This window comes from Poecilia mexicana, unplaced genomic scaffold, assembly GCF_051168715.1.
Source record: "Poecilia mexicana isolate PSO_F unplaced genomic scaffold, ASM5116871v1 scaffold_5, whole genome shotgun sequence".
Classification (NCBI taxonomy): domain Eukaryota; kingdom Metazoa; phylum Chordata; class Actinopteri; order Cyprinodontiformes; family Poeciliidae; genus Poecilia; species Poecilia mexicana.
In genome coordinates, this window is record NW_028263374.1 from 19809535 (window position 1) to 19829446 (window position 19912).

Genomic DNA, 19912 nt, shown 5'->3' on the forward strand with positions numbered 1-19912 from the left:
ATAGCCTCTGTTTTTCAAAGTCTTGTTATAGCAGAGGAAAAGCCTGTTTTCCAGGCACCTCGGGCTCATGGACTGAACACACCATCACATGCACATTACAAGGGTCATATATAATGTTGCACTTGTGCTGGTGGGAAGGTGGCATGTGAGAGACTTGACAGTGGTGTTAAATCTGACTCGACTTAAAATGCAACCAACTGGGCGAGTCTTTCCTTGAAGCTATTTACCAATTTTGAGGTTGCAACAGATTTAATTCATAAACTGTCTGTGGCAAATATTTCCTTCACACTGTTTCAGAAATATTGATTGAACTGTAAATATGGGCAGGTTTAGGAGAGCAACAGTTTTTCTTGTAGCCATTTTCTGGTTCATGAAAATCAATGTCCAACTGCCTGCCTTGAATGCCGCGTTCTGTTCTCTCTCCTATTTTAGAGATATGGGAAGAATATGCAAGTTTTAATATCATGGATTACTAAATAAAAGCTTCTAAAAACAGTGATCAACAAACAAAATAAAGTATTTATTACAAATGAGTGTTATGTTTTTTTTTTTTTTGCCTCTAACCTTGGCACTCGTGATGTTTAAAAATATATAGATATATATATTTTTAGAAAACTGCAGTATATCTAAGCTGCATTTATTGTCTCCTTTCATTAAATATACCTATTTGACCAACCTGTCACCAATCAGGGGGGGGTTAAGGGAGAGTTGACTGACTCATCAGATGCTTCATTGGTGCCACTCTAAAGGTTATAAGGATTTCAGTATTTAAATAATTAATAAATATGAATGTATTCAGTTCACAGTCTTTGAACATAAAGACAATTAGCAAACCAGACAATTAAACAAGAACTCATTGATAAAAGTTCTCCAAAAAAGCTGCTATTCATGCCTTGAGATGCGTAACATTTTATTCTGTATTCCCTGAATGAAACCGTCTCATCTCTGGATTTGACCCTTAGTGACCTTCCATTCAGTTGCACTTGCTCTATTAAGACATGAAGATACAGGTGTGTGTACATGAAAGTCACCTGAAAGTACTTATTGTGGTAGTTATATCTATTGGCTCTATTATGTGTCAGATAGCTTCACTGCACACACCCTGACCAGAGAGGATCCGTGCCAGCAGCGAACATCCTTTTATCCTCCTTTATATTATAGTGAAGTGTCACTCCCAGATGTGGCCCAGGCTTGCAGCTTGTTGTCTGTGCTCCTTTTCCAATCACAGAAACCTGAACATCAAAGTTCCACTTGGTGGGATTTTTAGGACACCAAGTTAGCTGGATTGTGTGACTCATGTCAGCCAGAAACTGAAAGCTATTATGCTTGTTCTGTAACACGGGTTGGGATAAATTACAAAAGTGTGGACATCACAACTCAATAGTGCAGTGGTGGGATGTGTTGGATGGAGAAAAGAAAAAAATCTGTCCCCCACGTCCAAGCAGCTAAACAGACATATGGGAGAAAAACAGCAGCCTAGAATGAACAAGTTGCATTAAAAACTGATCCTGTTAAGTCTTACTTTCTGATTTCATTATGCAACTCCTGTTGACAGAAACTCTGTCAGGTATTCCCACAAAACATGTAACTGCAAGCTATCATAACTAAAAAAACAATTAGGTTAGGGTGCTTTGACTCTGGCATGTCCTTGCAGTTGGAGGAATAACTGCCTTCACTAACAGTCAAATGTAATTATCTGAATTTCTGACACCACTCCCAGGTCGAATCTAATAGTTTAAACTGCCTGTAATTACTTGGAAGCACTTAAATGTTTGTCGCTTCTTTGAAAGAGATTCTAGCTAATCAACCCCCAGGCCAGAAAAAATAAAGCTGGATTGGGGTGGCTGTGCGAGCTGAGCAATAATTCATCCTTGCGGTGAAAACAATAACAACTCGTTCACACACCCATCAGCACACCTTTGTTTTTAAGAAAAAAATCAGTTTGGTAATGTTTCAAGACCTATAGGAGTTAAACGTGTTGCAACACTCTCAGGCCGTTCGTGCGAAGTGAGAATCTGCTGGTGTTCAACCAAACCATCTGATTATTAAATGCTTCTTCATGGTTTCGCAGCTTTCCAAAGAACGCCAGAAGCCTTATTTGCATCCAGTCTAAATGAACTGTGGCTTGTTGTGATGCACTCTGTGCTGGTGTTTTGCCTGAACCTGTATTTTTAGCTCTTATTATCTGGAAATTCATGAGAAGTCTTTTCATAGAGTCAGGATTTAAAGCAGCTTAGGGTATGTGATGACTTGAGATCCTCTGACACAAACAAAGCTTATGGAAGCTTTATGTGTTAAACCATGCGCCTGTGAACACGTCTTTAAGTATGTTTTAGGACATACCTGAATGCCACATTTGTAAAAATAAATTACTTAATTTAAAATGACTGGGAGATACTGTCCACAGTAATCTCAGGTTAGTTTTATTACCCTATTGAAAATGTTACATAATCGTAAAACATTTTTTTATCACACAGGCAATTGTCTAGATACAGCCGTAATCCAACTCAGCTATTTATTTTGAGTTATATATTCATATTTGAGGTGAAATATATTTGTTTTATATCTAACAATAAATTGAAAAATAATTTGTTTTCATTTTCATTAGAAGGCTGAATCCAATTCTTCCTTTCACCACGTATCATGGGTCACAAGACTGGACCCAATAAGCATATAAAATTTAGTCAATCAAATCAATCAAATTTTATTTGTAGCACATTTCAGCAGCAAGGCATTTCAAGGTGCTTTACATAATTAAAAAACAAAATAAAAACAGCATGTGACATTGAATAAACAGTAAGAGTAAAAGACAAATTAAAGAACAAAAAAGTATAAAACAACCTTTTCACACTTTAATGTCTTTTATTGTCATTTCAAGAGACAGACCAACCCAAATATATGCGTAGCTGTAATGGGAAAAGAAAAGGAAACATGGCTTTCTCATTTCCTAGAAATGTGCCATGCCTTTGTAGCATACAACCTGAGTAGTAAAAGCACCTCTCCCTGCAAATAGATGCAAGTCAATCCCTGGGGGTGTCTCTCTGTCAACTCTGCACATCTTGATACTAACATTTCTGCCCACTCAAGCTTAGATACAATTGGATATGGGCTTTGACTAGGCTATTCTAACACATGTACATGCACTGATCTAAATCTATTGAGCTTTACCGTTGCTATAGCACTGACTGTATGTTCAGGGTGGTGGTCCTGGTGGAAGGTGAAGCTCTTCTCTAATATCAAGTCTTTTGCACTGAGGATTTCTCTATACTTGGCTCCGTTTAAGCAGTTAGCTGCCACAATGGTTTTATGAGCATAAGACTAAATAATGGGCTGACTTCAAGTACACAACACAGACTTTTGGCAATAATAAAAAAAAAACTCTCTTCCCTTCCACTAAACAATAATATACTAATTTTCCATATTATGGTGTATTACATAAGAAATATATTATATCATCCAACCTTTTGATGGCCGGATGATATAACCATCAAGAACATTAAGAGTTGTGTGTTTTACTTTGACCTGGCATGTACGTACATGTTATACCGAAGCATCAGAGAAAGCAAAAGTGTGACTCATTGGAAGATCAGTTGCAAAACCCGACATCAATTAAAAAGGAGAAATCTTTTATCTGTCACTTGTCTAACTGCTGTACCGTACAAGTAATGGGGCCATAAATTTTATTTAAAAAGTCCCGATGAACTCAGAGGAAGGCTTGAAGAATAGAGGTTGGATTTTTCCGTTGGTGGGAACAAAGGTTCTCATAAACGTTTTCCATCGTGGATCTAAATTCACCTCATTCAACCTTTCATAATCAGTCAGTGTATGTATTGAAATATGACCTGTGATATATCACAAGGGGAAACCAGGCTGTCTTTTTTTTTTTTTTTTTTTTTTTTTACAAATTGTAGCCTTCAGCCGAACAGTGACAGCTGCCAGACATCTTAGAGGCAACATGTTGCTGTCACATAGCAACACCAAAACTCCTGCTGTTATTATGTCTGTGTCATTTCTGCTTTATGGGGGTTATATTTAAAACTGTCTGTCCTCGCAGGGCATAGAGCAGAAGAATCATCCAGCAGTGAATTATCATCCTCTGTGCACCGTTTAGGTGACTGAGTGAGTCAGGAATTCATCAGCTTGAATATCAAATGCTGCCTTCAATGGGCGGAAGACGTGGCGACAAAGGATTATGGTGTGTGGTCGAGTTGGGAGTATTTATCAGTACCATTCAGGGAGGCAGAGCAGAGAAATGAAATGAGATTTGACCTTGATATTTTGTCTCCTTGGCAGAGGCCCCTGAGCAGCCAGACGGTAGGCTCCTGAGCTGCTTCACATACTCGTCTGATCCATTTCACATGACTGCTTCATTAGCGTGCTACACATGTGTCTCTGAGGAGTCAGGGGGAAGGCTATAGATTGCAGGATCCTGACAGTCAATCGATGACCTACTGTGGGTCTGCTCAGGGGAAGAATAATTTGTTCACTATTTTACGTCTCTGTGCAGCGGATGTACGTTTCCTGAAAGCTCCACATAGAAAGCTAAAGTCACTGAACCGCTGCTGTCAGCGAGAAGACGTTACAGACACGCCTATGGAGTTCCCTGAGAGAAATCACATGTTTTCTGTGCATTTATCAAAGCTGTCTATGACATCATTTCATACAGGCCACATAAACTTTGTAAAGTATTTGTCCAGCATGCAGCCACACCCATTTTTAATTTCCTGTTCCACTAATGCTTGCAATCTGATGAAGTGATTGCCATAGTCCTAATAAAATCTAAATGTATTTTTAGTTGTCTAAAGTGGTAGAGAGAGAGAGAAAATATGTTTATTTCTGGTTTTACATTAATTGTAGACCAATTTTCAACATAAATATATGAGAAGAAAAGCATATTGTGATTATATGCTATAAAAGAAGGTACAGTATGATTTTATGTGAAACTGAATGGGATTCATGGCTTTAATTTTTCATACAAATATGTTTCACAATAAATAAATAAATTGGAGTGACTGATCTTTTGCCTCCAGAGATTCATAGCTCATAGCTATTTTTCACAAATCTGGTCATTGGCATGGAAGTTGTTGTTGAAAGAACACCATAAAAACTCAATATTTATGGAAGAAAACCCTACTCATCAAAATGAACACACATATGGATATATTTGGTCAAGAATGACTTATTTTACCTTTACAAATTTAGTGTGTCGAATGTAAACATAAATGTCCAATAGTCGAGAATTGAAACAATAAACTTTAAATTAAACAGGGCTAAAATAATTGCCTGAGGGCCAGCAGTGGTTTAGTCTTGTCTTAACACAAAGGATCCTTGTTTCAACCTTTAATTTGACATCTGATTCATAGACTCACACTTTCCACAGCTTCATATAATTTAAACAGGGTGTTGTCTGGCTGCAGATTTGATTTGCAATGAGCCACATAGGCCTTGGAGTATTACACAAAGCCACACCTCAGTGTTTTCCTCAGGGCCTTTTAGGTATTTACTGTGTGTTGCATAAGATAACTATCCACCCTTTGGAATTCCAGCAACTCACAAATATTTGATCTTCAAAATTATTAGTTTGTTGGCTTCATCAGAAAGAAAAAGAATCACAGGTTATCATTAAATCAGCATGCATGCCACAAAGGGTCAACAGGGTGACCAAAAAGAATCAAGCTGGAGAAGATTATCAAATTTGGATGTTAACAGGATGTGTTGGAGCTGAAGTGGGTCCTCCAGCGCAGCGATGGGAAAACTCAGGCAGCTCGCGTGCAAACATAACTCCCAGACACACTCCAAAGTGGAAGGAGTGGGAGGAACATTATTGTTAAACAGATAAAAAAAAATATGAGAAATTATCTGTTGGGTCTCAAGCACTTGCAACAGGCTTGTAATTACATACAAGTATAATATTCCAGATGGAGAATTAGATTAGATACTTGAAAACATGTGCAATGACTCCCAAATATTTAACAGTCTTTGTTATTTACTTATTTATTTTTTTTATCTAGCTGATGCGAAAAATGAAACAAAATTACTTCACGGGTTTCTGCAGCTCCAGGCCTTTCTGTGAGACCATAGTTATGGTGCTGTGAAGAAGTATTAGTCACCTTGCAGATATCTTCTGTTTTTGCTTTTTATCACACTGAAATGGTTAAGTCAGAACAATATAACCACAGCAAATACAGAAATAAATGTTCAACTTGTGATTTAATTTTTCAATTTAATTAAAACATTTTTAGACACAAAAATGACACGTTTTAGTAGGTGTTCATTCTGTTACATCTGGCAAGAAATAACAGCATGTCAGAAGAGCAGCATTTTGTGATGATCTGGGGCTGGCTTGCTGCTTCACGATCTTGACAACCATGTTGGAGAAATGATTGAAAATGACCTTGACCTCAAGTGCCTTTCCCTGCCAGAAAGGCACTTGATGCACCGTGTTGTGATGGTATTGTCTCACACAATGCCATCACAACACGGTGACAGTACCGATAAATATGAAAAAAAAGAAAAAAAAAAAAAAAGAAAGTTACATACTGCAGCTTTAAGAAGACAAAACAATTCAGTTTCAATCTGAGTAAACTGGGCTTTGCTCAGCAGGATTGACTGTGTTCAGACTATTCCCTCAGCGCGGATGTAGAAGTGTTGCATGTTTGTAGATACTTTTTGTTTTGTGCACTTCTGTGCACAGAAGTCCACCTATGAATGATTTAAAGAAAAAACATGAGACAAAATGAAGATTTTGGGTCGACCTAGTCAAACTCCAGACCTAAATTCATCTGAGATGCTGTGGCGTGATCGTAAATAGGCAATTCATGCTTAAAAACCCTCTAATGTGACTAAATCAAAAATAATTCTGCAAAGAAGAGTGAGCCAAAATTATTTAACAGGAATGGAAAAAAAAAAACCTACTGCCACTTACCCAAAACAATTCTGCTGAAGGTGACACAAAATGTTATTGGGTTTAAGGGTAGAGCTTAGATAGATAGTGAGCCTGACCACAACCCAACCCAAAATTTTGGCCAGTCGGGTTAAAATCATATGCTTGATGGTTGGGTTGATCTTCTGTGATGGGTTTTTATTAAGCCTATAATATATACAACACAGAGAAAACTAAACGAGAATGCACAATATAAAGAGCAGTAGGCAGTGTACCCCGTTGAAGAAAGAAAGTCAGTCAGAGAAGTTAATTAGACTGTGACAAGTGCAGTACAACTAATGCACATGGTGCCCTGCCTTATTCCGCTCCTATCAATCACACATTTCAGAAGATTTGCGCTTGACTCACCTGCAGAGACAACAAGCAACAAAATAAAGCTGGAAGATGTCAAACAAAAGCTTAAAATGGAAAGAAGTTACACGACCAAGCTAGCAGAGTTCAAAATCAGAAGTCTGGAAGCATTTTAAACGAGTTTACTTTGGGCTCGGGCCTCTAATTAGAGTTAATTAGTAAGTCAGATTGGGCTCTGACATAATGTCTATTGGCTTGGAGTGAACCGGGTTGGATTTTTTAGGCCAGATCTAAACTCTATTTATGGCACAATTACTTGCTTTCATATTAGGCCATGTGGGTTTGGAAAGATTTTTCCCCTTAAGAACTTAAGTCATAATTTGAAAGCAGCACTTTGCATTTACTCGGGTTATATTTCTTTGAAATTAAAGTTTAACAGAGAAACGTTGAAAAGAAACAAATAAGTGAAAACAGTAGAAATATACAAGTGAATGAAATACTTTTTCACAACATTGCACGTTAGATTTTGATTTACTTTTGGGAGACATCTGAAAGAATTTGTTTGGCAGTAAACAAACGTCTTTGAGCTGACACAGACTCCAACCCTCCCACTGTTTTTGTCCTTGTAAGGAGACTCCTGGTGTTTGCGTTTTGACTCAGTCACGCCAAAGGTACAGGAAGATGTCTCACAGAGAAAACCGTTTTATTTTAATGCTTAGACATGCCTGGTGGTTGTCTTTTAGGGCTTTATTAACTGTCCACTCTAAATAACATGGAAAAAGCTGCCACTTTAATAACAAAGCAGACTCTAATACATTTGACAGTTAATATAAATAGCTTTGACGCACATATTAAGTTTCCCTCCTGATGGGCGTTTAATTGCATTGTACCGTTATCACCTCCAGTTCGGGTGAGTACTGAAAAGGCCGTGGCAGAGGCCAAAGGAAGTGACAACACAAGTGATGAAAATGCTGTGACAAGCATGCGTCTGTGGAGATTGTGGTGCAGCTGTGAACTCCGGTGACCTCAGCCGGAGGTCTGCGGCAGACTGACCGAGTGCACCACTGCCAGCATTTTGTTTAGAACAGGGCTTTCAATCTGGAGGGATCTGGCTCGGCCTGCTAAGGAGTACTTCTTTCTAATTAGGCAGAGCACATTCAGTGGCTTCTGAATGAAAACAAAGCTGAGCTTTGTTGGGAAAGTGGATTTCTAGTGACACATGTTCCACCTTCAGGCTATATTTTTGCTTCTCCATGGCAAAGGCTGTGGGCAAGTAATGCTATGTAATCTCTCTCTCTCATGTAGTAAACATATAAGTTGTGCCATGTACACTGCCTCACCTTGTCTTTTTAAACTCTCACACTCAGAAACTCCATTTTTATTCTAATCCCCCTCAATATGGCGCAGAATGACTCATCCTCACATGGCGCTCTGATACGGTGTTTTCACTTCACACGCTATAATGAGTTTTTCCTTCATTCTGAACTCTGCACTCTGTCGGGAAGCCTTTTTGACTCAGCTTTGTTTCTGTCTCATATCTCACAAGATGAGTGTGTATTGGGGCCATGCCCCATACAGAAGGCTAAGCCCTCTGGGGTTTGTGTGCAATGCACACAGCAAGACAATGAAATTGGCTGCTAATTTTGTTTAAGTACAGCTGCTGTGGTCAAGAGGAGCAATATGACAAGAGGGACAGCAAGAGGGGAAAACCAGAACTCCATATTTAACTATAGCTTACAGCTAATTGGAGGCTCTGGTGCTTTATTATTAGCATTGGTTGAATGTTTTCCCCACTTGTGGACTGATTGCCAGGAGCTCAGTTAGAAAAATTTATGTTTTTCCTGCAAAAGAATCCTATCCTATTATACCAATGAGAACATTGGCATAATGTTTTCATTATACCAAAAAATCATTATGGCAAACATGCCATAATAACCACCTCACACCACGAATTTTAAGTGAACATTTGATGATAAACAACAAATATGTTGGCTTTTAATTATCTTTGTCACAGTAAACAAAGCCAGATGGTTTCATTTCCTATTTTTAATGGTGTACCTCAAGGGTCTGTTGTAGGAGCAGATCAGTTCATGCAGTTATCAGTCAACAGTCCTGATAACGGCCTCGCACTGGCCTCTGTTGTGAAAGTATTATTTAATTTCAGTCAGTTTATTTGTAAGTTAAAGAAAGACAAAATGAAATAACCAGATATTTTCAACTGTCAGATTTTATTCATCTAAAAAGCTGTTGGTGTTTTGATAACATGTTTCTGCAGTATGGCCGCCATTGCCAGACTCTCAGGCCTTTTTTTCACAGGTGATATAATTTAATCTGGCATCATCTTGCAGTTGTATGTTTCCATATATGAAACTGGAATCACAAAATAAGAGACATGATTGACATTAGCTTCACCATCATGTACACTTAGACTTGGTCTTTACAAGAAATCAGGTGGTGACCATAATTAGACAATAGGTCGTTTGGAAATTCAAAAATCCAATCTTTTTCCAGTTTGTACTGCTGATAATGCACTCTTAGGTTTGGATACTGTTCGGGGAGAAGAATAAAAGTTACTTACTGTCAGTATTAGTGATGTGTTCAAAGTGAAGTCAAGGGAAACTTGAAAACTGTGTTGAGAGGTGATAGGGACTCATTTCATGCCACAGGCCTTAAACTGTGCAACATTTAAGGCCTATTTTAGCACAATAAAACGCTATTCTGTATAGTAAAAATTCATTGCAGTCTAAGAATACAAAGCACATGAGCTCTTTGATATATTGCAATGGTGTTGCATAATGCACCGAGACCAGAAGATCTAACTTTACAAGAAAGTGAAAAAACATCATAAAGGTTTCACGGCACCTATGGCACTTTATTTTGAAAACATTTAACCCCTTTGTCAAGGTCAAATATTGGCATGCAGTGTGCTACTTTTAAAAGTATAATAAAACTGACTTTTCTGAACATTTTCTGAATAAAAGGTCCTTCTCTTGATTTGATTTTTATTTCACAACAATCCCCAGATCTATAACATCATCTTAGAAGGTTTTAAACCTCACTCGAATCCAGAATATTAATACTCTGATGTTCCTCTAAATTTACTTATGGTGAAACGAGAATGATTACTTTTGTAGGGGTTCGTTATGGAGCCCAACATGAACTAAAGACTTGACCCTCCAAAGTCTTTTTTGGAAAGCAAAAATCTTTTCTAACTTAAAACGTCCTAAGTACTTTACCACTAGATGATCTCCTTATAATCACCATTTAGCCTAAATCTCACACGGACACCAGCATCTTTCTTCTTTAAGTGTATTTTCTCATAAAATTTCTGAGCCTGTAACTGAAGATGTAAGTTACAGTTGGGTAAAATTATAATGCAATCATCCATTATACTGTAATGAATAAGTACATGTCTATGTCAATTTAATTTGCACAAATCTTAGTCGCTCTGATGGAATTTAACAGATGCAAACGGGACGCATATCTCCCACTCCTCAGACGTGATGATGAACAAATGGAGCGTGTTAGCATGAAGGAATTCAGGCTGCAGCAGAAACACTCCACCCTCCAGTCACCCAAGAGTCCCAGCAGTATTCATGAGCAATGTTTGTTGTGTTTGAGGAAAGACCAGCTTTCCATTCATCCTTTTGAGTTTTTATTGAACCAGCGAAGGCAACAAAGGAGGAAGAGGACAAAAGCGTGGAAACAGAGGGGGCAGTGGGTGTGATGCCACACTGTCAGGGGCGCTTTGTAATCAGAGACGGGAGTGTTATTCCGCAAAAGTACCATTAAGCCATACGTTGGGCCTCTGGGGGACTGGATCCGGCAGTAAAAGTGACCCACCTCTGTTTTCTGTGCTGTGTGTTGCAGATGGGAGGAGGAGCTATCCAAGCGAGAGCAGCTGGAATCCACTGTGGAATCCCTACAGCAGGTTTGGAAGCATAAACATTGAAATATGTTCTGTGATCACACACACACAAACAGATATTTGACATCTTTCCACCATTATAAGATTATAGGAAAACAAGCAGCCTCAGAATAGGGAAACTGAGGCTACATGGCGCAGGATAAGCCAGCAGCATGTGTCCGATCAGAGTAACCTCATTACAAAGCCATCAGAAGAGGCTGCTGGCCGAGATGCACAGGAGATAGAAACGTTAAACACCACCAGCAACCTGCCAGTATGCTGCCGCTCGGAGCAGGAAAAAGGAAGTAGATGCAAAGCGGAATGAACTTAAAGTGTATCACCTTAAAGCTGTAACACAACACAAAGAGCCGACCCAGCTGGTAATAGTCATTCATCTTTTTGGCATCATCTCCCTTTTCTGCTTCTGCACCAATCGATCTGTGGCTGCACGCATGTTTGTCTTATGGTCTGCATCAGCAAAACGCCAGGTAGAGAGGTGGACTGCCGAAGCCCCCTGAGGGTTTTAACCTTGCAGTGCACACTGACACGTCAATGTAAAAACGTAGAGGGAATCGGTTTGAAGTAAAGTCAGCGCAAACGGCCATTTCTCGTTCAGGGAGCAGAGCCAGAGGAATCAGTGTGCTAACTAAAAACAGGAGCATAACCGGGCATTTGCTAAACAATATTTAACTGTATTCATTTAACGAATGTCTTAAAACTCAGATGCCTGTTTGATTTGAAATTATAGAAAGGCTAAATTTGAGGCTGTGCAGAATGTTTGCAGAATTTCTTTAATTTGGCACGTAACCTTGCTGCTTATATACAGGAATGCGAAAAACAAAGTACATCCTGTGTTCCTTTGAAAGACTCCATGAAAGTTTGACCCAAATTTCCATTAACCAGATGCTAGTTGTATCCACATAATTACTTAAAAGACAAGAGAGAGGTTTATCTGCCAGTAAACTTGTGAGAACATCACCATGTAACACTTTATCCCTGGGTTATAAAGTTAACTACTTTTAAAGTTGATTTAACTTTTTTTTTAAACTAAATTAAAGCTTCATCATGGCCAAGCTAATCTAGATGTATTTTAGCACGAGTTACAACTATTTTGAAGTCTTATATCTCAAAATATATATTTCCCCTTGTATTGAATTCCTTCTGGTGTCGTCCATGTAGAGCGCCCAGGAGTCGTCAGAGATCCAGGATGAGCTGACCGAGAAGGTGGACAGACTGAAGGCTGAACTCGTGGTTTTCAAGAGCCTGATGAGCGACGTAAGTATTTACTCACTGCTATGATGATGTCACCGTCTTTCCCTTAAGTGTTACAAAGCTTCCCTTTCATACATAAAGACCTGTGGTAGCCATTCAACTCAAAGCACTGATTACAGTAGCATTTACAACTGTTTTCTGAATTATCAGAATAGTGTTCTCATTTTTATTGGTTTGAATAGTAACACACACCCTTCCTTCCTTCCTTCCTTCCTTCCTTCCTTATTTGGAAACATGAAAATGTGAATTGCCATAAAACCCCTAAGATAAGCATTCGTTGAACTGAAGAGAGGCTTTAGATCTATAGCACGTCCTGTCCCCTGCCAGTCTGTATTGTTTCCAAACAGGTGTGCCTGCCCTGGTGCGATTGTACAGTTAAAACACACTACAGCATTCACAGCTGCTGTTTGGTCACAAATAAACAGCCAGGCTGTGTTATTTTTGGAAAATCTCTATTGTTTATGTTGCTTATCTTTACATTGCCATTTGCTTTCTGTTAAATTTCCATGTTATTTTTTGTTCTTTACTTCATCCCTGATGTGTGAATGCAGAGACTGGTAAGTGCCATAAGATTGTCTAGGAGGGCTAGATTATTTAATGTGTTTTAGAAATTAGTCAGTGTGTTTGTGTGTGTGTGCGTGTGTGTATGTGGTTGATGTGACTTTGACTTTGGTGATTCGACATTGGCTGCATTAGAACAGAGTTTGTCCTTTACAGCTTGATGTCTGCTCCTAAAATCTAATGGTTTTCTACTTTTTAGGAAGAATTTATTGAAACATTGCTGGGTTTTTTAAAAATAATAAAACGATTATCACTGTGCAACACTGAAAGTTTTTTGGATTAATAGGATGACGAGCTTCCAGTGTTGATCCGTTAACCACAAGTTTTCCGAAATGTCAAAAACAATATTTCAGAAATAAAAATCAATATTGACAGCTACGACAAACTCACGCTGATGTGTGCCTTTTTCAAAAGAATCCATTATTTCTTTATTACAAACCCTCAATGAAGTTGCAGAATTGGTAAATAAAAGAGTAAATGTAATAGTTAAATGTTAATTATTTTTCCTGTCAAACATTTAAACGCCCAACTATCACTCAGAAGAAGCTACATTTCCTGCGTAAATGGTGTGAATACCCTTTAAAAATAAGAGCTGGAATGCTCCCATCCTGTCCCCACATCCAGCATCATGTAGTGGAGGTCTAATACATCCAGAAAATGTCAAACAAGTATAAAGAAAAATGTTGCACTTGTCATCTAAATGCTCTCCACCCTTTTGCAGGAAATGACTGACCTGGACTCAAAGATCCAGGAGAAAGCCAGGCGGGTGGACATGGACATCTGCAGGCGTATTGACATCACAGCCAAGCTGTGCGACGTGGCTCAGCAACGCAACTCGGAGGACATGTCGAAAATGTTCAACGTCAGCCCCGCCAGGTCGCTCCCAGAGAAGGCGAGTCTCCGTGTGATTGTGTTCTGTGAGAAAAGCTGACAGCAAATGCAGCAAAAAGAAAAAAAATAGAATTCTTCTGCAGAGGAAACATTCAGCTCAAATGAAACCAGAGCTGCCAGTCGCTCATAATGTTGCAACTGATCCTTATACCTCAAGCTGATTCTGCACTTACTGACCTCTCTGAGAGGTGCAGGCGTGCATGCTCACTAATGTACTCAAAACTGTCTGAATGTGTTTTTTTTTTTTTTGGATAAAATAAATGGCATAAAAGTTTGTCAGTTTGGTGAATATTGAAATACCCTATACCTTTTAAGCTAAAGTAATCTCTGCTCATCAAAATTTCAGTTTTATTTTAGTTTTTTTCATTTCCTGGTGTTGAAATCTTCCATTCTATTTTTTTTTTCATGTGCTGCACTGTAGACCTACAATCAATTTGCATATATTTATGTTCAAATAAATTGTATCTATTCTGCTCAAAAGCTAAAAATGTATCTGAATCAACGCTGACTGTTTTGGACTTCGATAACACATACTTAGCTGGCTAAACTTTGCATTAAAATGCTTAAAAATTGAGAAAACACATGATTAGAGTATTCGTCATGTATGGAAAGAACTGAAAAGCAGTTTTCTGCCTGCAATTTCTCGCACCTTTTGCAAAAAATAAAAACTGATCGGATTCAAAGTTTACAAACTAGGGATGAAAAATATTACATTTTCAGTGTTTTCTCCAAACAGAACAAATTATAATTATTAAAACTGGTAATAATGGGGTTAAAAAAATGTAAAATTAATAATGTACAGTGGAGATTGTGGTCAGTCATCTCACTTGTAAAAAATGCAACAAAGTACATATATGAGTCGTTTTTGTGTCTTCGGAACAGAAGCGGGACAAAAAAAAATGAAAGGAACTCAATGGGTTAATTGTTTAAACCGTTGTTTTAGGCCAACTGAGGGCTGCAGTCAAGTAGAAAGAAGGTCTTCTTTAAAAATTATAATAATATAGTTTAAACAATGTCAATGTTCATCTGTTAAAGCCCATTTTGTGTGTTTGCGTGTTCTGTAGGGTGCTGCAGCGTGCTGCAGGAGAAAGGAACGTAAGACCATCTCCGACGAGGAGAACTCGGAGATGGACGCTGAGCCAAGCACTTCTGAGGAGGTTCCTGGATCGCTCAACATCACTGACGAGATGAAACGCATGCTCAACCAGCTGTGAGTGACATCTCCCTCCCTAATAAACAACCACACACCAAATCCAAATGACTTTCTGGACATCGTGTGAGTGTGTGTTCTTTCATCTCCCTCTGCTGTTGATTTAAAATATTGCAACCAATGGGCTGCATGCTGTCTTAGCAGAGCTGTAGCCTTTTATGTTGGCATTCATGTGCTTTTTTTGTATTGGCAATTAACTGATGAGCTACAGTGGCTGCTTCCCTTACTGCTATTCTTCTCTTTGAACTTCGTCTTATCTGTGACATTTTAATTTAGCTCTTTGCCTTCGACCTTTGCTGAACCTGCTGGCTGTTACACCTTTCTATGCTTTCCTTTTCCTTTCCGGTCTCTGTCCCACACAGACATTGTTCAGATAACTCGTTTGTTGCCAGGCGCGAGACGTTCGAAATCGACGACGACTGCGACAGTCTGACCTGGGAGGAAAACGAGGACACCCTCTTGCTCTGGGAGGATTTCACAAACTACAACATGCCGTGCACCATCGCTGCAACGACCTGCGCGGCCGCCTGCCCCGGCGAAGGCAGCGCCGAAGCGGCTGATCCCGTAAGTTCAGTCTGAATGATTAAAAAAAAAATAAATAAAAAATCTGACTTCTGCAAGTCAGGGCATGCATTAACGCTATGGATGCAGCGTAAGACGCGAACTCATGCATGATGAATGAGGGTTATGTCTGTGCTCTCTAAGGATTCCCAGGATGGAAGTCTTGGCAGCCTCATTGATGAAACAGAGACCCTATTTAAGAGCAGGGAGAAGGAGTACCAGGAGACCATCGGACAGATTGAGGTACACTGATATGAATATGATTTTGTAGTGAAAGAAAAAGTGGTTCCTGTGTGCATTAGAAAAGAAAAAATGTTGGAGGTTCGTTGATGCAGATAATAGTTTTACCATCCTAGCTCGAGCACTTGCTTTTCATTTGGATTTAGATAAATTTGCACTTCATGACCAAATATATCCCACACTTAGCTCAGACGTTGATCAGTGTTACGATGTATTCTCATCCAAAAATGTTACTTCAACACAAAACGCAGCTTTTACCTCTGACGGTGTAGACTTAATAACGTCCTCCAACGTCTGCTGTAGAGTTTCAATTGATTATCTGAACTCCTAATCGTGTCGATATTGCTTCAGATGGAGCTGGCCACTGCAAAGAGCGACATGAACCGACATCTGCATGAGTACATGGAGATGTGCAGCATGAAAAGGGGCCTCGACGTGCAGATGGAGACCTGTCGGCGGATGATTAAAGGCGGCAGAAACTCTCCTTCTTTCAGCTCGGTGGCCAGCAGCGACTCAGGGAACACAGACGAGATCCAGGACGAGATCTCGGATAAGGATGCAGAGGCCGAAGTCCCGCTCAGTTGATGGCTGCACAGCTGGGATTTGTTCCATCTCCTGTTGGAGATTAATCTCAATTAATCATTGGAGTTTAAATATGAGCAAAATGTCATCCTGACTGGAGGTGGAACAAGCTTAACATGGTGCAGGCTCTGAACTGGTGCTTTTATACTGTTTTTGCTGTTTGGAAAGTGTTGGTGGGGGGTGTCTTTGCTTCGTAAATGCAGACACCAAGCTGTGCTCTCTTTCTCGCTGCTGATTCCAGGGCTTCAAATCATTTTGCAGAGGAGAAAAAAAAATATTTTAAACAAGCTGAAAAGTATTTTCTATCCAGTTAAGATCCTTTTTTTCTAAAGGAATTAAATACAGTACATATTGTACTCCTCCATTCACCAAAATGATTACTATACATCTCTTAGATTGAGAAACGTTTTGTTCCCCCTGACTGAAATACCCCCTTGTTTTTGTGTGATCGGGACACAGGTGTGGCATTGAGAGTCCAAATTAAAGTTTTGGAGTTTTATTGTCTTCTGTCAGGAAGACAAAGAAAAGAGGAGACAAATGGTGTTGAAGTTCTGCTTGTTTCTGAGGGAACTCTACAGACTTGCCAAAGTCGACAGAGGAAAGGAGCACAGCCTTTTTTGTAAATGCACCGGTGCACTACTGAATTTCTATGCAACTTAGCGAGCCTTATTCTGTTTTGGACTGGCTGTCACCCGTTTTAGCTTCTCTTACAGCCATTTGCCTCTTTTAAGGAAAGCAGGTATTTTTGTTGTTGTATTGTCTTTGTTGGGGGCGTCAACTGGAACAGAGCCCCTAAAATACTACAGTACGCTGCTTTGCTAAAGTGTTCATAACCTTCGAGGTTCTTTATGTTTTGCCTCACTCCAACCAAAAATGTTATTGTTTCATTGGGATTTTATGTGATAGACTAACACAGGAGGCCCATAATAGTGAGGTACAATACAAACTGGGTACGATTGCACAGAGAGTATCTATAGACATCAATGTCTAGGGTTGTTGCTCTAGTCTCAAGTGTTCTTCAGCCTCTAACATGTTTTTTCAACAGCTTCTGTGCAGAAGCATGAGCATAGAAGATGTTTTCATAGTGGTAGTTTCCCACACTACAATTGCTCATATCCCCCCTAAGAAACAAAACTTACATTTTCATCTGATCTTCTATAAATGCCAGATTTGTGGAGTACACAAATGAGAAAAACCAATAATTGATCTGTCCAAGTTTGTGTCTCTCTGCAGCTGCTTAGAGTTACCATAGATCTGGTGGTTGCATCATACTCCATTCATTTGAGAATAATTGACTGAACAGAGCTCCGCCATTCTAACAGTATCTGTACTTTATAATCTAAAATAAAGATTTTATTAAGAGTGTAGGGAGTTGAAACCCTTAACTCTTCAGATTTGTATTTTTCTCATAACTGGCAAACCAAGCGTCATTTTCATTTCACTGCTACTTAACTACTTTGTTTTAGCTTATCACATGAAACCCCAATAAAACACATTGATGTTGGTGACTGTATTTTGACAAAATCTGAACAAAGTTTGAAAGTACGACTACTTATGCAAGGCAGAGTAAGGCCAGGTGTTGCTTGCTGCTGAAGTAGGCAGCGCTCTGCTCTGATTCAGATGTGCTTCGTTAAGGAAAAGCCACCCGTGTTGTGCCGTGAATTTGCACAAGTCAACACTTAGTTGCTTGAAAACGAGAAAGACAGAGGAGTTGGATTGTAAGAACCTAAATCATTAATGGTAAACAACTCCTTTCAGCTTTTCATGCTAAACCAAAGGGCATATTTCACATTAAGCTAAATAAAATACATTTCAGCCGTTTTACTTTAGGTGATTGCTGTTCATATCCTGCTGTTCTGGACAGCAGTCTGCAGGAGGGCTTCGTTAGTGCTTCGTTTTCTTTTTAGAACAGGGCTAGAAACATCGGTCTGTACATGAGCTCTGCCAGCATGTGATCGTATATACCCCGGAGGCCTTTTGTGTTTATGCTAACTCATTTTGCTGCAGATTGAGGAAATAATTCAGCACAGAAACTAATCAATGGATGGAGAGAGAATGAATGTTTTTTTTTTTGTTTGTTTGAATCATCTGTTCATTTTAGATTTTGAGTGTGATTTACTGGATCCAAGATTAAGTGATACTTCTATCTTGAAGTTTTCGGGGGCAGAATATTCTGAAGCATGCTGATGTGCAGAAAAGAAGTTATGTGTCTTTTCTAATATATATTTTGAGCTAAAAAGCTGCAATACAGACTGCGTACTGTCTGTCATATTTGTTACGAAACTACTTGTGGCGAAAGGTGTATGTTCTTTAACCAATGTGTTAACCATTAGACTGTGTAACTATGTTAAGCTTTTAATAACTTAAACATATTTGTTGCAATTATTTCTCAATTACTAACACACAACAATACAAAATTAACACATGAAAACAGTGAAAAAAACAGCCTCGCTGTTGTCTTCAGACGATATGAAACCAGCCTGATGAGTAACAAAGAGTCATTCTGTTTTTTCTACTGGACTGTGTGATACCATTATTTAATACTGTATGGCCGCAGCATCCGCGAACGGCAGGTCTGAGATTTTTCTCGCTCATCTGATCATCACACTAACCAGCCAACCAAAGCAATCATGTACAGCAACGTGATGAAATGATTCTGACTCTGGAAAGTTGCGCAGACTCAGTCTCAGTGCACATGCCAACCACACAGGGTTCCCCCCCCACCCCCCAACATCCGTATCTCCTGTAAACTACTGGATGTCAGGTAAAACATCTCCACTTTGCCACCACTTAAAGCAGGTTTCCCTCGTTTTAGTTCAAAAAAAGCCGTAGCGACTCTTTTATTTGTTGAATGTAGCTTGATTGGAAGCCTTTAAAGACCTTAAAATAATGTAGCTGTTAAAAACACAGGGACTCATGACGTTTGGTTATCCGCTGAAAACCTCGGTGTGAGTTTTGCTTTACTGAACGAGTTTTCAAGCTTACCACCAACAACGCGTATGTACATTTGCTGGATGTGAATGTTTCATATTAAAAAAAAAAAAAGGGGTTTTATACAAGGAGTTTTTATTCATAAAGTTTGGGGATGCTTTGGTTAACAGTTTATGTTCGCTTGCAAACATATTTGCTGTTTCAGTTCCATGAATGTAACTGGGAGGTCCAAGCTGCAGCAACATTTGGATAAAAGCTGCTGAACTCTATCAGGTTCCAGTCTTGATGTTTATTTTGCCTCGCAGGTAACATCTTCAGTTTAATTGGCTTTTTGTCTATATTTATTTATATTCCATACTCTTTTCTCTTACATTTGTAAGTTTATCATTTGTAATATTTTTGTTGAAACTATTTATACGGTGTACTGATGTGGGTGTTGGGCAGTCTTAGTTTCAAAATGATGAATGTACTCAGTTAGTATTGGGGTAAAGTTAAATAAAGCGGTGGATTGGTTAAAAAAATG

General features: G+C 39.0%; 1 protein-coding gene across 1 annotated transcript in view; it reads left to right on the forward strand.

Moving 5' to 3' along the window:
- The window catches only part of iffo2b (intermediate filament family orphan 2b), a 28464-nt gene extending 8554 nt beyond the window's left edge, over positions 1–19910 (forward strand). The window contains exons 2-8 of the mRNA XM_014997031.2: positions 11105–11165; positions 12321–12416; positions 13696–13866; positions 14930–15075; positions 15468–15639; positions 15781–15879; positions 16228–19910. Coding sequence (XP_014852517.2) covers positions 11105–11165; positions 12321–12416; positions 13696–13866; positions 14930–15075; positions 15468–15639; positions 15781–15879; positions 16228–16461 — 979 coding nt within the window. The 3' untranslated portion in view covers positions 16462–19910. The remainder of the gene's footprint in view (positions 1–11104; positions 11166–12320; positions 12417–13695; positions 13867–14929; positions 15076–15467; positions 15640–15780; positions 15880–16227) is intronic.
- Positions 19911–19912: the final 2 nt, after the last annotated feature.